The sequence below is a fragment of the Theropithecus gelada genome, chromosome 12, assembly GCF_003255815.1.
Source record: "Theropithecus gelada isolate Dixy chromosome 12, Tgel_1.0, whole genome shotgun sequence".
NCBI classification, from domain to species: domain Eukaryota; kingdom Metazoa; phylum Chordata; class Mammalia; order Primates; family Cercopithecidae; genus Theropithecus; species Theropithecus gelada.
The window spans coordinates 41100498-41123932 of NC_037680.1; the positions used below are offsets into that span (position 1 = coordinate 41100498).

General features: G+C 37.6%; 2 protein-coding genes across 4 annotated transcripts in view; one reads left to right on the top strand and one right to left on the bottom strand.

The window, feature by feature from the left end:
• COBLL1 (cordon-bleu WH2 repeat protein like 1) overlaps positions 1 to 23435 on the bottom strand; it is a 163693-nt gene that overhangs the window by 22248 nt on the left and 118010 nt on the right. For both annotated transcript variants that reach the window (XM_025404313.1, XM_025404314.1), the window contains 2 exons: positions 18768 to 18865; positions 18418 to 18654 (listed from right to left, as the gene is read on the bottom strand). In XM_025404313.1, coding sequence (XP_025260098.1) covers positions 18418 to 18654; positions 18768 to 18865 — 335 coding nt within the window. The remainder of the gene's footprint in view (positions 1 to 18417; positions 18655 to 18767; positions 18866 to 23435) is intronic.
• LOC112636029 (prolactin regulatory element-binding protein-like) lies at positions 6547 to 8563 on the top strand. Of its 2 annotated transcripts, XM_025404316.1 has the most exons (3): positions 6547 to 7402; positions 7577 to 7648; positions 7812 to 8563. In XM_025404316.1, exons 1-3 carry the CDS (start codon positions 6654 to 6656, stop codon positions 7822 to 7824), a joined length of 834 nt encoding a protein of 277 aa, XP_025260101.1. In that variant the 5' UTR covers positions 6547 to 6653; the 3' UTR covers positions 7825 to 8563. The 2 variants fall into 2 exon arrangements, with proteins under 2 accessions (XP_025260101.1, XP_025260100.1); XM_025404315.1 differs by having other exon boundaries at positions 7577 to 8563.

Below are 23435 nucleotides of genomic sequence, written 5' to 3' on the forward strand. Positions count from 1 at the left end.
TTACCAAGAATGAATGAATGAATGAATGAATGAATGAATGAATGCATGAATGAATGAATAAATAACTATTTAGAAGAGTTGTTTAGGTGGCTCACACCTGTAATCCCAGCACTTTGGAAGGCCGAGGCGGGCAGACCACCTGAGGTAAAGATTTCGAGACCAGCTGGCCAATGTAGTGAAAGCCCATCTCTACTAAAAATAAAAAAAAAAATTAGCCAGACATGGTGGCATGCGCCTGTAATCCCAGCTACTCGGGAGGCTGAGGCAGGAGAATCGCTTGAATCCCAGAGGCAGAGGTTGCAGTGAGTTGAGATCGTGCCATTGCACTCCAGCCTGGGTGACAAGAGTGAAACTCCATCTCGAAAAAATAAATAAAAGAGTTGTTTGCAGTTTGTGTCTCCAATTTCTCTTATCCCACTTGAACCCTTTCAACGGTAACTTTTCTCAGCTTTTGATCCATTAAAATGATTCCTATCAAAGTCACCAAAGACTTTGACTATGAAGAAATCCATGGCCACTTCTCAGAACTCACTTATGCAACCTATTAGCAACATTAAACAAAGCTGATCACCCTCCTAAAATACATTATTTTTCTTCCAGGAGACCACATTTCTTACTCTTCATAGATCCATACTCTCTGGCTACTCAGTTTTCTGTGTCTGCTTCTCTCCATCTCCTGATCAACACTGGTGTGACCCAGGGCGTGGTCTGTGAACACATTCCATTTAATATCTCTGCTCCCTCTCCAGAGGATCTCATCTATTCTCTTTAAGTATAATGTGTATGCCGATGAATTCCAAATCCATGTCTCTATCTTGGACCTCTGTTCTGATCTCCCCTTAATGTCTGAAGCCTCTTTAATTTAGCATGTCTAAAACTGAAATCATGATAATTCCTCTTTATCCCTCTGCCACATCCTCGTCTCACAGCCTTCCCTGTCTTAGTAAAGAACAAGTTATCCTTCCATTTGCCCTCATCTTCTGTCACATCTCACACTGAGTCAACCCTTTTATCCCTTCCCTTAGAAGATATCCAGCATTCAGCTTAACTGCTACTACACAGTCTGAATCATCATTAGAAAATACCTAATTAGACTCCATCTCCACATTGTTTCCCTATAGTCCTTCAACATAGCAGCAAAAAGAATCTGCTATCTTTAAATAAGATCATAAAAAAGGATCCTATTAAAATGTAAGCCAGATTAGGTTAACTTTGGTTAAAACCCACTAATAGTTCCCTTTACAAGTCCATTAACAACCTGGCATCTAGCTCTCTCTGGCCTCCTCCTTTGGTAATGGAGTGGCTCACTCCACTCCAGCCACACTGGCCTCTCTGTTGCTCTTCAAATGTGCCAGCAGAGTTCCTCCATCACAGGGTGGTCATCCTTTACTGCTCCCTGTCCCTGGAATGCTTTTTCTTCTGACAACTCGGTGTCCATTTTCTTCAGGCCATTTCTCAAATGTCTTTTTTTTTTTTTTTTTTTTTGAGACAGAGTCTCACTCTGTCACCCACCCAGGCTGGACTGCAGTGGCATGACCTCGGCTCACTGCAGCCTCCATCTCCCAGGCTCAAGTGATTCTCATGCATCAGCCTACTGAGTAGCTGGGATTACAGGCATGCAATATGACGCCCAGCTAATTTTTGTATTTTTAGTACAGACAGGGTTTCACCATGTTGGCCAGGCTGGTCTCAAACTCCTGACTTCAAGTAATCTGCCTGCCTTGGCCTCCCAAAGTGATGGGATTACAGGCATGAGCTACCATACCCGGTCAAATGTCATCTCTTCAACGAACTCCTCCCTGACTCCCAATATTTATCCCTGCTTCCTAGATTTATTTCTATGATCAGCATTTAATTGCTCTCTAACATACTATACGGTTGACTTATTTGCCTTATACATTGTCTGCTCCCACTAGGGTTGACCACAGAGGCAGGGATTTTTTTCCCCTATTTTGCTCACTGCTGTTTGTCCAGAACCATGCCTGGCTCACAGAGGTTTCTAAGTAAATACTCCTTGAATGAATAAAAAATGAGTGATATGCTGCCATCTTCATTTGTAAATAAAAGACCTTGACGTACTCAGACCAGGAGCATGTGTAAAGACTGGGGCAGTCTAGTCTTACAAGACAACAGAGGTACGTCTAAGGGAAGTGAACTAATTCATAAGATATTTTTCAGTCTTTATGCCTTGCTACACACCAAGAAAAAATGGGCAAATTTACTATTTTATAATTTTTAAATATATCTGCCAGAGAGAAAGGGAAGCCTGCTCCCAAAGAAAAGGGTTTGAGTTAGCTGTGCTCTTTGCCAACTGTGTTAGGTACTAAAGAGGAAGGCAGGTCACTTCAACAGGGAGAGAAACTGTTAGGTCTACAGTGGCAGGAGCTTCACCGAACAAACCTCTCACAAACCCACTAACTGTGCCTTATAACAGAGGAGTGGGACAAGGTGGCACCAGGGAGGTCTTACCAATAGTTGAAATGTTAACCTTCTTTCCTACTAGTTGGTAAATAGCTGCCTCCAACCCCATCCCATTACTCTGATTCCTCCTCCAAAATTCTTCAGATTTCTCTATAATCCAGCAAGAAAAGAGTTAAATCCTGCCACCCAAAGTCAGATTTTGTTTCAGAGTCACTAAAGTCAATTCTGACTAAATATTACGATCATCCTGACTAGGGTAGGCATGGGGGTGGATTCTCAATCGTTGTTTGAAATAATTCAAAACAAGGGCCCGCTGCAACAAAAAGGTAAGAAAGAAATGCACCAAGGAATTGGCAGTATTTAAATATTGCTTTGAATAGAATTTAAATAGAAATCTTTCTACTGATAATGTCTTTGTGTTCTAAAACCTTCCCCTGATATCTTATAAGAGTAACACATTTAGGAAACATCAGAAAAAAAGGCCAAAAGTTCTCCCAAAAGAACATGGCCCTTCACTTTAAAAAAATAATTACCTGCAAATCAAAAGCAGTAGAAGATGTGATTTTATTTCTTGGATTTACTTCTGTAAAGCCCTATTAAAGCCAAGTTCCACTCCTATGGCAGATCTAGTTTACCAGTAAGAATGCAATAGGTGATCAATAAGTGGCAGCTTAATGCATGAAGCAACAGCAGCATTTGATTTTCCTCCCCAGTTCCATGTTTCCCGTGTTTCAACTGATTGCTTTCATGAGGTGTATAATAAAAATGTGTTCATCATTAGGTCACATTCCTTATCATTGTCACTTATTGGTATTTTCCATGATAAAAGCAGCCATGACATGAATTTCTCAATGAGAGTATCTATTTGGGAGTTAGAGCTCTTATATTTTGGTTATAATAAAGCAGACAGTACAGAATTATAAAAGGGAGGAATATATACAGACTCACAAATTTTTATGAACCTATTCATAACTCAAAGACAGAATAACCACAGACTCATATATTTCATTATTCAGCCTAGAGGTCTTAAAATAAGGTAGCTTTTTGTAAAACAGAGTATTTATATTTTTACAGATAAAGAATTTAAAATTTGTCAAAACAGACATATTTCAGTTTTATAAATGCTAAATTTTTTTCAACAGCATTTATGAAGATAATTGGGGGAAGTGCATATTGAAAAGACAAAGTCATGGACATCAGGGGAAGCATTTATTTTACAACCCTATTCTGCGACATTCACCACCCTTACCATGTTGTGCATGGGTATCATGATGGTAAATGGACATGCATTACTAAAGCTGCAATTTGAATTAAAGCGGCTAAGAAAAAAGACATTGGCTTGGTGCGGTGGCTCACACCTGTAATCCCAGAACATCTGAGGACAGGGATTCAAGACCAGCCTGACTAACATGGTGAAACCCCGTTTCTACTAAAAACATAGAAATTAGCCAGGTAGAGAGGTGTGTGCCTGTAATCCCAGCTACTTGGGAGGCTGAGGCAGAAGAATCGCTTTAACCTGGGAAGTGGAGGTGCAGTGAGCCAAGAGCGCGCCACTGCACTCCAGCCTAGGCAACAAGAGTGAAACTCCATCTCAAAATAAATAAACAAATAAATAAAGAAAAATAAAAAGACATTAGAGGAAAGTGAACATGATTTCACTAATTGATATGAAGTACAATTATGTGGCCTGTCATAACTGGAACTTATGCTGTTAATAATGCTTAAAACTTACTAAAGTTGAGGACAAAATGTAAATGTAACAATTGGTATAAGTCATGCAAAGGCAAGAGTTTTGAAGAAATAAGAATAGTGAGTTTAGATAATAAGCAGCAGATTAATGGACAGAAATGTAAATTTTCTTTTGAAATATAAGTAATATTCATATTAGCATTCAAGGAAATAGCTTTATATATATATTTTTGTTGTCCTATAAGATACAGAAGCAAGAGGTTTTTTGAAGACTCTTGGAAAATAATTTCAATTACTTAAGAAATTGCCAAGGAAAGTTAAGATAATAAAAATCAAATGTGGAATTATTGTGTGTTAACTAAAACATCACTCTTAACACAAAACAGAAGAACAACTGGGACTTGAGAAAGAGATGTTCTACACCTACTAAAAAACCTTCTCTTGGGGAGGCAGGGTGAAAGCCTGCAGGAAAAGAAGGGACATTTAAGTTAGAAGACTCTCATATTTCTAAATAGATTGTAGCCAGGAAAACACATGTATACACTGGGATTTACAGAGAATATACATATCTAACATGCAAGACTGGAGAGGCTCCAAACCCAGGAATGACTAATGCTAAAAGCAGCCTTACTAAACTGCCACAGCATTTAAGTAATATACATCATGAGTTTAGAATGCTAAAAAAGTAAATTAAATTAAAAGGGTGGGAAGACCACTGATACCTAAGCAGCAGCATTCTTTTTTTTTTTTTTTTTTTTTTTGAGACAGTTTTGCTCTGTCGCCCAGGCTGGAGTGCAGTGGTACGATCTCAGCTCACTGCAACCTCCGCCTCCCAGGTTCAAGCAGTTCTCTGCCTCAGCCTCCTGAGTAGCTGGGATTACAGGCGCCCACCACCATGCCCGGCTAATTTTTTGTATTTTTAGTAGAGATGTGGTTTCACCATCTTGGCCAGGCTGATCTTGAACTCCTGACCTTGTGATCCACCCACCTTGTCCTCTCAAAGTGTTGAGATTACAGGCGTGAGCCACTGTGCCTGGCCAGCAGCAGCTTTCTTAAGCTATATTTTCTTCTGTGCACTTCAGGAGTATGCTCCAAATAGTCTCCCAATAGCTCTGCTCTTGCATTCATCACAGCTAAACTACCCACTATTTCTGAATGTGAATTTGTCCAATTGGAGGGAGGCTTACAGGGAGTTTGCAAGGTAGAAGGCAGCCCATTACAATGATTCCCAAAGAAATGGGTTTTGGAGTCAATACAAGCAGTTGAACCAGAAAGCTTGCCATTTATTGTCTCTGTGACCTTCAGTCTCCTCATTCACGAAAAGGAAAAGTAACAGCACCTATGTCAAAAGGGGCTGGGATGCTTAAATGAAATGTTATATGTAAAATACATAGCACAGTCCCTAGCATACAATACATGCTTCATAACCATTAGCTGATATTATTACATCTAATTTGTCTATTTTAAAGTACATGAAAATGTTCTGCAAATAATGTAAGAATTATAATTATGTAGATGTTGGAGTAAAAAGTATAGGTAAAAAGAGGTATTTACTTTAAGATTGTACTCTCTGGTGACTGCGTTGGTAACAGTCCTATTGGAATCAGTCTCAGTAATAATTAACCTTAAAGCTCAACAGTGCCCAGCGTTCAGGAACTGATGCTTAGTCTACTGTATAAACATTCACTGTGGGTCTAAAAATCTCCACCTTTAAGTCAACTCAGGTCTCTTCAACATACTTTAAAGGACTTTAATAAAAGTTAAATATTTAACACTACTTTGTTGAATCAGTGAATTCATGGATGTGTATTACAGTACATACATTTGAAATGTCTCATAAGCAAATTCAATGTGAAAAATTAAAGAACTATTTATAACTCTCTTCAGCTTTTACTACCAACAAACCTTTTCTTTGTTCAAATTATGACTACATTTTAAAAAGTGGTAGACATTAAAATTTATTAAGTCTAAAGGCTTTACAAAATGAGAAAACACAGAGGTTTCTACTTACTAGGGGAAACTGCTTTGGTTAATCATTAGCGATGTTCAATTATTTACTTTAGTTAGAGTCACTGATAAGTCTGCTTGTCATTAATGAAAACTGCACTTCTAACAGGAATGCACATCACCAAATTTTATGGTCTGTAAAAAGGAAAATACCACAAGGAGAAACAGAATCTACTAATGAAAGTGGTAAGCTCAGGTTGAAAACCATGCCAGATTGTTAATCCCCCAGAATTCACACCCAGATCAGAATTCTGATTCAAAATTGAACTAAATTTAGCTGAAGAAAATAGAATCAAATGGCATTCAAGAGATTTACTGAATACCTGCTCTGTACTAGTTATTAGATCACTTATTAATCATAGTTGAATTATAAAATGTGGGTCACTGAAATCGAAGTATCCTGGATTAAAGAGTTAAATGCAAAGGGAGTGCTCCAGGCAGCGACGGGGCCGAGTTCACCAGCGGCCGGGGCAGTAGTCAAAGGCCCAGCACGTCCTGGGTGCCGTGGTGCAGGCAGTGAACGCGCGCCGGGCCGGATGGGCCCACGCCGGGCGCCAGAACTGTACCGGGCTCCATTCCCGTTGTTAGGGCTTCAGGTCGACCCCAGCACTGGGCTGCTCATCGCTGCAGGCGGAGGAGGCGCCGCCAAGGCAGGCATAAAGAATGGCGTGCACTTTCTGCAGCAAGAGTGGATTAATGGGCGCTTGAGTGCCTCCTTGCTGCACTCCCATGACACAGAGACACGGGTCACCATGAACTTGGCACTGGCTGGTGACATCCTTGCTGCAGGGCAGGATGCCCACTGTCAGCTCCTGCGCTTCCAGGCCCATCAACAGGTCAACAAGGCAGAGAAGGCAGGTTCCAAGAAGCAGGGGCCTCGACAAAGGAAGGGAGCAGCCCCAGCAGAGAAGAAATGTGGCGCGGAAACCCAGCACGAGGGGCTAGAACTCAGGGTAGAGAATTTGCAGGCAGTGCAGACAGACTTCAGCTCTGATCCACTGCAGAAAGTTGTGTGCTTCAACCACGATAATACCCTGCTTGCCACTGGAGGGACAAATGGCTACGTTCGTGTCTGGAAGGTACCAGGGCTGGAGAAGGTTCTGGAGTTCAAAGCCCACGAAGGGGAGATTGAAGACCTGGCTTTAGGGCCTGATGTCAAGTTGGTAACCGTGGGACAGGACCTTAAGGCCTCTGTGTGGCAGAAGGATCAGCTGGTGACACAGCTGCACTGGCAAGAGAATGGACCCACCATTTCCAGCACACCTTACTATTATCAGGCCTGCAGGTTTGGGCAGGTTCCAGACCAGCCTGCTGGGCTGTGACTCTTCACAGTGCAAATTCCCCACAAGCACCTGCGCTAGCCCGCTCCCTGCTACCTCACAGCCTGGGATGGCTCCAACTTCTTGCCCCTTCGCACCAAGTCCTGTGGCCATGAAGTCATCTCCTGCCTCAATGTCAGTGAGTCTGGCACCTTCCTAGGCCTGGGCATGGTCACTGGCTCTGTTGCCATCTACATAGCTTTCTCTCTCCAGTGCCTGTACTACGTGAGGGAGGCCCATGGCATTGTGGTGACAGATGTGGCCTTTCTACCTGAGAAGGGTCATGGTCCAGAGCTCCTTGGGTCCCATGAAACTGCCCGGTTCTCTGTGGCTGTGGACAGTCATTGCCAGCTGCATCTGCTGCCTTCATTGCAGAGTGTTCCTGTGAGGCTCCTGCTCCTGCTGTGTGTCGGGCTTATCGTTGTGACCACCCTGCTGCTCCAGAGTGTCTTTCCAGGTTTTCTTTAGTTTCCCTGCTTCCTGGGAATCAGGAGCCTGGACACTGCCATCTCTAGAGCAGAGTGGAGGCCTGGACTCCCTTTGCTCACTCCATTCAGGTCCACAGCTGAGGTTACCTCTGATAAGATGAATGGGCACTACCTGCCCTTCTAGTGAAAAGGCTTGGTCGTGGCCCTGCGTGACTCTGGGTGCCAGGAACCCTGCCTTCATCATCTGTGGATCCATCCAGAACAGCGGTGTCTGAAGCCCAGGCCATACTCCCTGCCTCCTGCCTTCTGCCTACTAGAGGCTTGAGAGTTGAGTTTGTTCTTTCTCTAGAAACATGTGAAGATGCCCAAGAGCCTGGAGGCACTGCTGTCCTTCCTGCAGAAACAGTTTCTCCTCCTCCCCTCACATCCTTGTGGCCAGTTCCTCTTCACATGAAGCCCCTGGCATTTGCTGGGGGAAGGGACTGGCCTGGTACTTGCTGTTAGGGCAGGAAGGGGCAAAAGGAAGACTTGGGTAGTAATCTGGGGATTCAGATGGGTAGCACTAAGCCAGCCGGCCTAAAGATGTAATAAGTTCCTAGATAGTCTACCCTAATCTCGAGGAAAGGAAAAATGAACCTCAGCCCACTAGGCAGGAAAAGTTGATATTTAACAAACAAGGAAAGAGTGAACTGAGACCCCCCCCTCCCAAAAAAAAGAGTTAAATGAAAGAATACACACGGAAAATAAAAACACTCAATTAGGGGATAGAAACATAGAAGCCCAACTTCAATAATTTTGTTAAATGTTTCTAATAGAATCTGTTGGTTCTGTTTATAATATGATTTTCACAGGTGGAAAAGGGTGGGGTTAGTGGAGAGAATGTAAACAATCCCTTGAAATTGTCTGAAAACTCATGTTTTCTTTTTCAAGGGACAGACTCACATTATTCTTCTCTAACCTGGACATTCCCAATAAACACTATTAAATAGTATAAAGTATCTTATAAATTGACATTAATTTATGATATTTGCTATTGTATCCCAATAACTGAACTTTTCATATATCTGAAGGTCAAGTTTTAACGCTTAACTCTTCATGGAAGAATGCAAAAACAATTTTACAACTTAGACAAGCAAGTCAATTTTAAGTGTCATTATTATACATATTATTGTTACACTATAATAAATGTAATTTAGAAGTACGAGGTCTTGTTTTGAATTCGCAAAATAAGCTGTTTTTATCACAATTAAATCAGTTTTATGGTCGATGTGATAAAATTAGATCACATCTTTTAAATTGTGTCAATCTCATAAGACACAAATAATGTATATAATGATGAGGAAAAAAATCAGTAAATCTCAAATAAAAGTCGCCTCATAGAAGTTTTGGTGTCCATTATTATATGTGTATCATTTTTACACCTGTATATACATAATGCACATAGATACACACACACACATGCATGCAAATTTTGGCTTGCATTGTATGAAAGCATACATGCCAGTTTCTTCGTTATATTATTGTGATTTGTAAAAATAAAATGTTATCTTTTGGTGGGGTGGGGGAAGTTTATTTCTGATATCCTGTATCTCCCTGTTCTACACCCTTTTCCTCTTTGGATGGCACTTCCTCCCAACTCCTGAAAATCTAGAGCTTATATATTCTAGTTTTTTATTCTCTATATAAACCTGTTTTAAGATTCTTCACTGATGGCATAGGAAATCTTAGCCTGCCTAGGTTTTGTAGATTAAGAAAAGTTGTATAATATCAAAGTGAATGGGTATAAGGAATAGAGGTGGTATGTCAGATCTCAGACAACTGTAATAACGAGAGAAGAAATAGGACAGCAGTACCAGGGTCTGGAGCTCTTACGTCTACACTAGGTGAGCTTTCACTATGTGGACAATTTTAATGCTGCTCCTACCAATCTGCTGAAATAAATACTATAAGACCAAGCAATGAGGTTACAGCTAGGTTCACTTATATGTGATCTAAATACCACCACCAACAGTAACTTGTCCCTTTTTGGTTACTAAAATTAAACCCATTTAGGGGTTTCTGAGTGGCCAAGCTTGCCACTAGATTTCTCTTAAAGTCATCTACTTTAAAACTCATCATTAGTCAATGGTAACATTTGTATCCCATGGTTAACAAACTCATTAACCTAAGCATGTCTTCATCAATCATCAAGTCTTCTACTTCTTTTTAGTAATTTTAATACCTATGCAATTGTGTTAACTTTTGTGTTACAGTCAGGAGTTTGGGAAGAAAGATGTCAGTCAATGTTTTATTTTGTTATTGTACTTTAAGTTTCCGAAATCCTCAGAGGAGTAATGCCAGAATTAGACACCATGATCTCGTTAATGTCGATCAAACCAAAACAAGCACATTCATCTGTTAGAGGTCAATTTTTAAAAAATAGCAAAATAGCATAATTTTGTAATACTAGAGTTGGAAGAGACTTTGGGAAATTTAATTACACAACCTTATTCTACAGAGGAGAAAACTAAGTCATAGAGAAGTTCAGCGAAGGTGAAGGAAAAAAAATTGCAACAGCAAAGAAAAAGATAATAGACCTATTAGTAGAATTCAAGATTCTCTCTCTCGAGCCAGGTCAGGACTTCTTCTTTCCAGCCCTTCTCTAGGCACAACAGAAAGAAAACACACACACACTAAAAATTCCCATGTTATCCCCCTGTAGGTTTTTTCCATTTGTCTTCCTGAGGCAATCTGTGCTTTCATCAACCCTATGATACTTTGATAAAGTACATAAACTAAGTCTTATTCGTGATAATCCTTTGCATATAGCATTTAGTAAAAGCCCAGTGATGAGGGTCTAGCTCAATGGTACATCTTGGATGAAAAAAAACCAGGATGAACCACCAGAAAACAGAGCTCAGGATCAAGTTTAAAAGACAGGGAATGGTGGTAACCATGATTCTCTGTGATCACAGTGATCACAGACCCCTCCTAGCCACAGGGTAGGAGAATGTGAATAATCTAGAAGTTAACCGAGTTTAGGACCTATACCAGAGTGAAGCTACAGTCAAATCAAACAAACTGGGGCCAAGTCAGTTCATCCAGAAAGGGAATTAAGGTTGGAAGCAGGCTTATCCCAGTGACACCATAAGGTTATCACTGTGGTTCCAGGAAAGAGGCCTGCTTCTATCTGCCCTGGCTTCTGTTAACACATGCTGGTTACTAGAGAAAGGCAAATCTCCCCATGAGGTCGCAAACATCACAGAGGTACAGAGACTAAGTAAACTTCATACTGGTAAAGTAAGCCTCCTAACACTAATTATTTTCAATAGTATTTTATTAACTCAGCCTGTTATTTCAGAGAGGTACGACTTTTTATATACTAACAGATAAGAACGAGAAATCCACATTAATTCCACAAATGACCTACTGCTCTTTGAATAATATATTTTTCCTTAAAGTTTAACAAGTCATTGATTCCTCATAATTCATAGTTCTTTACTTTTAGGCCAGAGGTAGTATTGTCAGAAACCTAAAATGGAATGGCCCAGAGGGTTGTCATAAGGATTAAATAAGTAATGTTCTTAGAGCCTTGTCTGAAACATTAGTAAGCATTATATAAGCATTCACCATTGCTTTTATTATTGTGATTATGACCCTTTGAAAATCTGATGAAAACTACAGTGGCAAAGTATGTATTATATCTAGGAAAGCCTTAAAAAGGGGAGCAGATTAAATATTATACTGTGTTGGTACATTTCTCTACTGAATGAAACCAACCATATTTTTGGAAGTACAGACAGCTGTATTCTGTACAGCAAACTGCAAATGCCATGGTAACCACTGTTCCTAGGCAATTGTAGAATTATGCGTGTGGTCCACTTTCTATATAATAAATATAAGAGGAAAATGGAGGGGAAAATAAACTGTGACAACCTGTGTAAAAATCTAAAAAGGGGTGTGTTTCTTAAAAATTGCAAATACATACTCTGTTAAAACAGAGGGTACAACCTTACATACTCTGTGTAAAATCACTAAGATTAAAATGAAGTAAAAGAGCAAAATATGCACCTGTACATTTGATAAGTATATGACAATATGTCATCTTATCTGCTTATAAACCATGATATACATTAGAATATGAAATTGGGTAAAAGATGAATAACGTAAAACATTTAAAAAGTTAAGTCAGTTATTTTAAAACTAACACTCTAGGTATTAAATTTCACTTGCATAATACTAGATGGCAAAGAGTTTCCATTTCTCAATAGTTGAGTGTTTGTCTGGACAAAGCAGGATGCAAAATGAGACAAAATAAAATGCCCAATGAAGATCACTTCTTACAGTGTTTCCAGCCACAATGTAATGTCCGAAACAAAATGATGTGCCATGCCCATAGCCAGGGGAAAAACTGATTGCTGTTGTATATTCATCATTCCAAGCGGCAGTCACACCAAATGTGCCAAATGAAAAATTCTCCAAAAGGTTCTGTGAATTCTATGGGTCAAGATTACTCAATGCTTTTTCCTGACTCTTCTTCCACTTATTCAAATGTAAAATCAGTTTATGAGGCTAATTTGTCAATAAGACCAGAACATCCTTTGGCCATTGATTTTATTAAATGTTCTCTTCATAAACTCTTGGTCAGCAGATATGGTGCAGAAACTAGATTTCTGAACTTAGATTTATCTGAGAATTCTAAGTCACTTTCAATTTAAGTCAATGTAATTGAATTTCTGACTTCCCATTTCACAAATGACAATCTTATTGTAAATGACTATGTACATTTTATATAAGAATATATGTTATATGGGTCATACAAATAAAGCATTATCTATTACATGTCTTGTTACACAAATGGCATTTCAAATCATCAGGAAAAATCATATTTAAAAAATGCTCAAAAACTACCAAGAAATACTGCCAGAAAATTTCTAATGGGAAAGTTTTCTTTTCAAACGAACATTTTCATAGAGGATGGTATATTCACCTTTGTAGGAAAAATGACATGAGACTTGAAATAATGTGAAAGAGGGTGCAGAGAAATTTAGGGATATGAAAGGATACTGCAGCAATAATAGTAAAATATGTGTTCTTCAAAATGTATTCTTTAGATGGAAAAAATAATTTTAGATGCAGAAATATTCTAAGAAAGGTTGGGTTAAATCATTTGCTAACTTGGATCTTTGCTATCTCTGCTAACTTTGAATAGTCTTTGGAAACGGCACAATTAGTTTGTTAAAATTAGCTCAGCAAATCAACAGTCTTTTATGTGAGCATTTTCAGTATGAGCTCTAAAAACCTCACCATCCATATACTTTAATTTGCTAATATTGAGAAATATCTTAGAAGAATGAGGCAAATTATTAAATATAGACAGCCAAAAAGTATAAAATAAACGTGGTTGACAAAATTTTTCCTAAGCTACAGATTTACTGACATCAGTAAACCTTGACTAAGGCAAACATAGTTTCTGTGGCTCTTAAAAGAACAATAAAATGCATTAAAAACTCAAAATGAATAAAATTGCTAATTACAAAATCCCTTTGTCATGTGTTACTGACATTTATCTCTCTAGCTTTATTTACCCACATGAAGAAGCATTTTCTATTTCTCATGCGATGTAACTATTTTCAGTATTTTCTTTCTGCTTTATTAAAAGGTGCTTTGGAGGAAAAAAGTGGAAAAATTAGAATGCTGTACTTCTGTCAAACAGCGCACCCTTGTGGTTTATTTTGTATCCTGAACAATAAAAATTAAAGTGTGTCTAAAATTCACATACTTAGAACCAATTTGGTCATACATATTTTTCTTCCAAGTTATGTTTTCCTCAACATGCTATCATTTTCAATCACTAAAAATAGTGACATTTTACATTTTCGAATTCAAAACTAAATTGTGAAAATAGATACAAATGTTTATAGTGATAATGACCATCTTTGATTTTAAATTTAAAACAAGCAAGCAGTGAAATAAGTATGATTCACTCATAAATTCATATGTTTTGCTGAATTTCCTGAATATCTGCATCTGGCTATATAAACCAGGCTTTTACTATTTTAAAGTTTATTATTATTTTTTAAAGACTGGGTCTCACCCTGTCACCCAGGCCGGAGTGCAGTGGTGAGATCACAGCTCACTGCAGCTTTGAATGCCTGTGCTCAAGTGATCCTCCCACCTCAGTCTCCTGAGTAGCTGGGACTGCTGCAGGAACACACCACCATGTCTGGCTGATTTATTTTATTTTATTATTTTTTTGTAGAGGCAGGGGTCTTACTTTGTGGCCCAGGCTGGTCTTAAACTCCCTGCTTTTAAGTGATCCTCCTACCTCAGCCTCCCAAAGTGCTGGGATTATAGGCATGAACCACCAAGCCTGGGCTATAAACAATTTTAATTCAAGGATCATTTATACTTATAAGCATTATGCAATGTACAGTATAGTTTAGTTGGACCTTAAGTTTTCAATATAACCTTATCTAAATTCTGGCTTTTCTATAAAAGCTTAACAAATATATTGTTAAGAATTACATGGTCCAATTACCATAAAAGTAAACATAAGCAATCTTTAAGTTATCCAAGTACTTCTGAAAATTTACCAGATATATGAATGACATACTAAAATTTTACGATATAAGTGTGACACATTCTCATTGTATATACTGTACCTGGCTATGAAAGCAGTGATTAATGTTTACTTATCAATTCTCTTGAACACCTACCACGTTACAGAATTTTGCTGGAGAACACAATTCCTGCCCTCTGGGTGGGGAAAAGAAAAAGGCAAAATTTAACAATGCTGCAAGCATTAAGCCATAATACAACCCTAAAGTTTATCTTTAGAGGATGAGGTAAGTAAGTCATGTTATACCCATCAATGTAATATTATTCAATCCTTCAAAAAGGTGAAGCCCTTTATGAACTGCTAAGAATATCCAGAATAAATCATTCCATACCAAAAAGTAAAGTATAAGATGCATGTAGCATATGGCCACCTGAGGAAAAAAAAATATTTAGCATGAATATTGGTTTAAATATGCATACATGATCTCTGGAAAGATACACGAGAAACTGTTAATAGTGGTTGCCTCTGGGCAGGATAACTTGGTTGGGGATAGGGAAGGAGAATTTTTACTGTATTCCTCGTTTTACTTTTAGAATAACATATACAACCTATACATAATGCAAATTAAGAGAAAATAAAAAGGGACAAGAGAGACAAATTTAGAGAAAGCAAGGATTATTCTGTGCTGGAATCTTTTGAAAATTCTCCATGAATCTGATAAAAGAATGGACATCCTTTGGATGGGTAAGTAGAAATGAAGAAGATGGAAGTGGGGCCACTCCATTCTGAAAAGACAGAACACAGGATTTTGCATCAGCAACAATAAGTCAAATCTTCTGGTTAGAGATACAAATATCCTATCCTATCCTATCCTATAAATGATGAGGAATTAAAAAGTTTAAAAGTAAAATTGTGATCATTCTGTAGAGGATCTTGAATGCCCAGAAAAATGACAACAAGCTATGCAAAATTTCTGAACTGAGAAGTGATAATTAAGAAATACAAATGCAGCAGCTTGCCACGTTGAGTATTTCAATGACATGTTAAGTATTGGTTTTCTCTTTATACTCTGTCCTGGATTTCTCTACAAAAGATGTCAGCAGAGGGAATAAAAGACATCATGAAGGGAGACTGAATGAAGGATTGGTCTCTAATTAGATGTAAAAAGAAAATCAAAGTTGATCTTGAGATTTTCAGTCTGGTAGAAAAACAATGATGTTGGTGTTAAATACATCTTCCAGGTAGTGATGAGTCAATAGCAACTGTGAATTCAAATTGCAACTGGAAGAATATTGAGATTAGAATTACGAAGTTGATGTATAGTTTCCTAGGGCTGCCCTAACAAATTACCGTGACTGGGTGGCTAAAAACAACACAAATGTATTCTTCCACAGTTCTAAAGTCCAGAAATCTCAAATCAAGGTGTTGGCAGAGTCATGCTCCCTCTGAAGGCATTAGGGAGAACCCTCCCTTGCCTCTTGCAGCTTCTAGTGACTCCTGGTAATGGTTCGCTGTGGCAGCATAATGCCAATTTCTGCCTCTGTCTTCATACTACCTTCTTTGTGTCTCTCTGCCTGTGTGTCTCCTCTTCTTATAAAGATACCTGTCACTGGATTTGGGCCCACCTCAAATCCAAGATGACTTCATCCCTAGATCCTTAAGTACAACTGCAAAAATTCTATCTCTAAATAAGGTCAGAATCATAGGTTTTGGAGGGGTTAGAGTTCAGACACACCTTTTGCAAGGAACATTATTCAAACCACTACAGTTGAGAACCATCAGCCCACAAACTCAAAAAAGAAGAGATTTCTTCTCTGAAAGAGTGCACAAATATAGACCAAGACCATGGATTTAGTACCTCCAAATTTAGAAAATGAATAAAATAGTGACAAGAAAAAAAAATACAAGAGGGCTGAGATATAAGAAGAGGCTGAAGACCAAGGAAGAAAAAGACAAATCAAGACCAAGGGGGTAATTAATCACATCAAATACATCAAGAAGTTTGTTGCAGAGATGCCTAGGAAGGTATGAATTTGTGTGTGCACTACAGCTTAATCACTATTATTTTTGCCATGAATAAATAAAAAATAGTTCTTCAGCTTCTCTAGGGAAAAACAAATAATTATGGGTCCTACTGAACAATACATCAAAGAACTATCCAGATGTCCAGATCAAAAGAAAAAATAATTAGAAAATTGTACAAAGATGTGTAGTTTGCCAAAGGCAACATACTAAAAAAAAAAGATTACTTAACACAGGGGCAGCAACTGGTCACAGAGCAGAGGGAGAGCTTCAAAAGAAATAGCTTTCAGTGAGGTCACTGGTAGCGCAGCCCAGAATTTTAAGAAACAGACTACTAGAAAGACAACATAGACCTCTTGGGGAACCAAGTACAAAGGAAGTTTACTGAAATAGATTGGATGAGGACAGCTAGAATAAAGATTTGTGAGCATGGGCTAAAGTATATTTCTATATATATTAATATATGCAAAAACGTAGCTACTCAAGAGTATAATTTACACTCTTCTATGATACAACAACCCTAAAAATGCTACTTCTTATTGCGAATAAATTTAAAAGGGCTACAGCACAAAACAAAGTCTTTGGGACCCTGACTTGACTCCTGCTTACCATGCTTAATTTCAATCTCTGTTTCTTGCTCATGCCCAGGCAAGCCATAGTGTTCACATTCCTGCATCTCTGAACACGGTTCCTTTGCCTAATGCAATCCCGCACATATTTTAAGAGTGAACTCAAGAATCATCTCTTCCGTGAAGATTCACCTAACTCTCAAGCAGTTACCCTGCAAATTCTTTGTCAGTATATGATTCTATCACTTGACAAAAACATTATCCTCCTGATTTGTGAGATTAGATGAGATTTTATGAGATTTTATACCACAAATACTAAATTAGACAAGAAAATCTTAATAGAAATAAGAAACTTAATGGATCATTTCCCAAGTACTGAGGTTAAGCATTTTCAAAATTCATTTCTATCTCTTTGAGTTGCACATATGATAGTCTATAAACTACATTTAAAACTATGGTTAATTTTAAGTCAAAGCAGCACAGAAATGTGTATCAGGTGCTTGGGAAGAGTTAATTTACTTTAGCATTGCATTTACTAAGCTCCCGAGGGGGAAACAAAATCTTTCAACCAGATACAAGAAAACTTCTCAGCGTCTCAAGTATCTGCAAATAAAATCTGTTCTCAGAGTTACTTAAATCATTCTGTCTGATTACCAGCAACAATATATACAGTCTCATCTTCAATTATATATACCTAAAAATTCATTTATTTTTCACATGGATAAAGCAAGGAATACGCGGATTGTTTAGTAATGAAAAGTAGTTTGCAAATGGATCTCCACAAAATGGCAAACTCAGGGAAAATTTGAGATTAAAGGTGAGTAATAAGAAACTTTGAGAAAAAGGTACACATAGAACTGTGCTTTGAAGATAAGAGGTAACTGTGATATATTCTATATAAAAAGGCTCATTTTCTTTTTTCACTATGGAGTATCTATGTACTAGGTAGATACCAGGCTATTCCCTGGAGAATCTCAGCCAGGTCGAGAAGATACATGTGGTTAGAAACCCATGAACACAACTCAAAGACTGTGTTACTGTTTAAAAAAGAATCATTCAAAAATAAAGACTGTATTTCCATTCCTACTACATGCACCAAGCAAGAGCCCCTAGTTAGGCCTTAGTAAACCAAGACTTTAGTTTTCGGATATTTTTTTCGCCTGAATATGAAAGTTACTTAAAATGGACATTTATCCTTTACTGCATCACAGACCTGTACGTATACAGAAGATCTATTCCTAGTACCGATCTTAGAATGAGCTATTCATCTTATTACAGATTAGTAACTGTTACTAATTACCAACTGTTATAGGACTACTTCTTTCTAGTCTGCCTAGAAAGGACAAGTTAGGTAAGAGGAAAAATAAATGGTACCCTGCCTCATCCAAAAAAAAAACAAAATAGAAAACAAAACTACGCACCTTATCTGTCTCATCCACGCTCATGGATTTCATTATACAAGAAGCAGGCCTCTCTTGGATGTGTGCGAGGTCTTGGGGGACACTCTGAGACACTGGCATCGGAGGCAGTGGAGCCCGCCTCTTCTTGGGTGCATCCGATGGCAGGGTGTTGGAAATATATGGTTTGGAAATGGTATTCGACCTCGTAAAAGTCGGGCGGTGCTTATTTACTAGAGGAGTTGCAGGGGCACTGGCAGTCTGGTAAAGAACGACAAAGCCAAAATCTAGTAATTTCAAGATATTAGTAAAAAGCATTCGTAATTAAAAATATTTGAAGAATCTTACAAAATGCAATATAAGAAAATACTTACTTGGTCCCGCTTTTTCTTACTGCGTTGAAAAAAACTGAAAAACCCTTTATTTTCTTTCTCCTTCATAATATCTAGGTTTTGTGATATTTGGCAGGACTCTAAAATAAAAGAAAAGCATCTTACTTTTGTACGTGAGGTTGATTGTTCAATTCCAAGATTTCTTTCTCTTACTTCCCCTTTGTAAACTTATCTAATGCTAAAAGCTACTAATTGTAGTCTACAAACAAGGCACTCTGCTAAGCACCTTAAATCTTATTAAGTTCTCAAAGCAACAAGCAAATATTGTTCTTATTTCACAGAAGAGGAAACTGAAGCTTAAAAAACCAAGATACATAATCAAGGCGAACACTCAGGAAATGACAGAGCTATACCACAAACTCAGTTTTTTTGATTCAGAGTCTGTGTTCTATACAACATTTCAGAAGCGGAAGTAAAATAGAAAGGACACTTCAAATTGAACAAGATATGAAATTGCTACCACACAGTTTGTTCCTTTATTTTTATTATACTTTGCTCTCACAGCTAAACTACGTGAAATATTTTCTTCTACAAAATGTGAGTCATTATAATTGCTCGGTATTCTGCTAAATGTTTCATAAAAGTTATTTCTTTAATAGGGTGGGTCTCAACTGGGACCAATTTTGCCCCCCCAGAGGACATTTGACAAAGTCTGGGGACAATTTGATTGCCACCACTGGCAATGGGGTTAGGAGACTATGCTGTCGGCATTTACTGAGTAGAGGCCAGTGAGGATTTCAAACATAGTACACTGCAAAAGACAGTCCCCAATGACAGAATTATCTTGTCCCAAATGTTAATACTGCTGAAAATTAGGAAGCCCTACTTTAGTTAGAATGGCAAATGTCAAACCTCAAGGTTGCATACATAATATTTATATAAAATCTTCCAAAAAGCATCTCCTAATATCAACTGAAGGGCCAACAAACAATGACACAGCCAACAGTGCTGGGACTCCCTGGCCCAAACTGGCTCTAAATTCCATTTCCCATTAAAAGAAACCATGATTACTTGAGAATGGTTGATTCTCTGTTGGTATTAAGGAATGTACAAGATAAGCTTGGGACATCTAGCCATACTAGAAAGAATGCTGTCAAAGTCTACCAGGTTGTGTTAAAAGGACTCAGGAACCAACTTGAGATGGTTTCTACCGGTAAAAGGATAATTTGGACATCATAAAAGTAACTCAATAAACTGAAACATGTCACATGTGTTTAATTTCATACATTCATAATGATACTAAAAAAAAAAAAAGCCTCTTTGTTCACATTTGTGTTATGCTGGAGAACCAGTCCATTATTTTAAAAACTGATGAAAGGAAATCATCAAACTTTTATTATACCTTTTTCTTTTCTTTTCTATTTATTTATTGAGATGGAGTCTTTTTTTGAATCTCACTCTGTCGCCCAGGCTGGAGCACAGTGGTGTGATCTCGGCTCACTGCAACCTCCGCATCCTGGGTTCAAGCAATTCTCCTGCCTCGGCCTCCCAAGTAGCTGGGACTACAGGCGTGCGCCCCCATGCCTTGCTAATGTTCGTATTTTTAGTAGAGATGGGGTTTCGCCATGTTGGCCAGGCTGGTCTCGAACTCCTGACCTCAGGTGATCCACCCACCGTGGCCTCCCAAAGTGCTGGGATTACAGGCGTGAGCCACCGCATCTGGCCTATTCTACCTTTTTCTGATTGAATTCAACCTCTGTAGCAGTCATATAGCTGACACAGGGAAGCTTGCTTTTTTAGTAATATTGTTTGCAATAGACTTTCACTATTTTTCGACTCCTAATTACCTAAGATGTAGACAAAGATCATTGATGGCTAACATTAGAAAAAAAGAACTTGTCGTTACATGTTTGCTGATGGAAGTACATAGCAACACTTGTGAAGTATTCTTGCCAAAAAAATCTCTTGCCAAAATCTGATCAAGCCTCTAGATTTAACCATCAATTTACAGGAAATAGAGGGGAAATTTACATTGAAATAAAATTTCAATGACATTGGCAATAAGTTAAACACTAAGTGACACCACAGGAGGCAACAGTAAAAATCTGAACGTGGGAAGCTATAAGACAAATGACCTGGTTTCTTCAATAAATGAGTAGCGAATTTTCCTAAGCCTTGGAAAAGCAATGAGTGGTGATCTGTAAAATTCAAAAAATATTTCTTCTACTAAGCAACATATGGATTTTATGGTAAATCACAGTACAATTTCAATAACATTTGAAATAAAATATTGTGTATTAAAATTTGTGAGACATAACTGAAGCTAAACTAAGAGATAAATATATAGTCTTAAATGCTTTTATTTAAAATACCTGTCTTAAAAAAAACCAAAATAAATTATGGCAAAATAGGGACTACTTCAGGAAAGGAAAGCTAGTTAACACCAAATAAATACAGTAATGCCTCAATAACATATGAAAGGAAAACTATTTTACAAAGTAAAACTTTTAAATCTGATGATTCAAATATTCAATAAGCAGCATACATTCTGCACAATGAGTTTCACAATGCTAGCAACTAATAATAATGAACACGTGCATAGCACTTTATAGTTAAAGTTTTTTGCATGTCTAATATATTTCTTAGAATGACCTTGTGAGGGAAGTATCAAAAGTTATCACTCTAAGCCCCTTTTCTCATTGGAAGATGCTAGCATTTACCCTGCAGGATATAAAACATATATATATATATATGAAAGCAGTGGTATTACTCCATTACGCTCTCAGTAACTATAAGTGAACAGAGAATTTTAATAACTTGCACAAAGACGAATAGACATTAAACAGTAGAACTAAAACTGGTCTCCATTTAAAGATTATTTATATTTGTATTTTTGTTTTAGATTTGCCACTATTTCATTTTAAGATGGAATACACCACTTATTGCATATGGATGCACAATTAAATTTAGAACAGTAGATGAAAAATTCATATGGTTGTGCAATACAATAAATACAACCAGAATATTTTTTATATTTATTTTTTATTTTTATTTATTTTTCTGAGACAGTCTCACTCTGTCACCCAGTCTGGAGTGCACTGGCAGGGTCGTGGCTCACCACAGCCCTGACCTCCCTGGGCTTAGGTGATCCTCCCACCTCAGCCTTCTAAGTAGCTGGGACTACAGGCATGTGCTACCATAACCGGCTAATTTTTGCATTTTTTGTAGAGATGGGGTTTTGCCAGGTTGCCCAGGCTGGTCTGAAATTCCTAGGCTCAAGCAATTTTTCCACCTTGGCCTCCCAAAGTGTTGGAACGATAGGCATGAGCCACCATGCCTGGCCCACATGGTTATTTTTGGTGAAGAAATTTTCAGGTCATCCTCCACACTAGTTAGCCCGTAAGTTTTCACTTAAAGTTCTATATCAGGGATCATAGCAAGTCAGGTTAAACAGTAAGACAAGCAAAGCCTTGAGCTTACTTAGAAAAGCAACTCAAATACTGTAGTTTCCTATTTCTATTTCTAAAAGGCAGGCTAAAAATAATTGCATGGAAACTTCTAAGTTTTCAAAATAGTATCAGAAAAAATAAGGAGGCAAGGGCACTGACAGCATTTGGATTGACCTTGTAGATTCTGATACTGTAAAGCTTTCTTAATTTTAATATTTCACTCTCTTAAGATTTATCCACATTTCATATTCTGAATAAACCACATCCTTCCATTACTGGAAGGGATACTAGAAATCAATACATTCGACAACCTCGAAATGAGGCCAGAAAGTTTATGGAATTTGCTTAGGATTAGGCAAAGTTAGGAGTAAAGGTCAAGTACAAGTAATAAAATGTTGTTGCTAGAAAGAACCACAGAGATCACTATTTCTAACCTCTTATTATAATAGAAGTAGAAGGTGAGATTTCAATAACACATAATATATGCAGTTTGTTAAGGCTTGTTTTTTTAGTAAGCTGGTAATTATTAGGGTAATCAATTATTTGAGACTTTTCTTAATGGGTGAAAGATGATTTCTACAATTTATTATTGGACAATTTTTAATACAGTTTTTCTCTACGAAAGGAATGCATGCCCATTATGTAATTCTGTATTATAAAGAAAATAAATAATAATAAAAAAAATCACCTACCATAACCCTACCACCCAAAGGTAACCACTATTGAAATTTTTTATGTATTTCCTTTTAGCAATTTCATATAAAAGCATTTATTCACCTGTTGTGTTAAACACACTTATATGGTATAAAAGCTAATTTCAACGTAAGCATTTTCCATGTTATTACAAAATATTCACAAACAATGAGTGCAAAATTTCATATGGTTAATATAACATCATTATTCTGAATTATTGTTCAGTGAAATAATCTGAGATGCTTCCTTGTTACTACCAAGCTATTAGCACTTGTACCCAATAAAGATCCTAGCAAATCATTTTTCCTTGTATGAGAGTAAAGAATATGTTTTCCCACACTGTTAGAATAATTTTTAAACATTTGTTGAAATGAAATTATTACAATTAAATTTGGAAATCAAGGGGAAGGAACCTATAAATTTTTTCAGGAAATAAAACCCAAATATTTTCTAGGTTAAAATCTCTTACAGAATGAACATATTAGTGATGTTAAGAAAAGGTAAAATTAGAAGCTTATTTTCAATATATCCAATTTCAGGTTATAATTTGTTTCTACTGATTCGTACA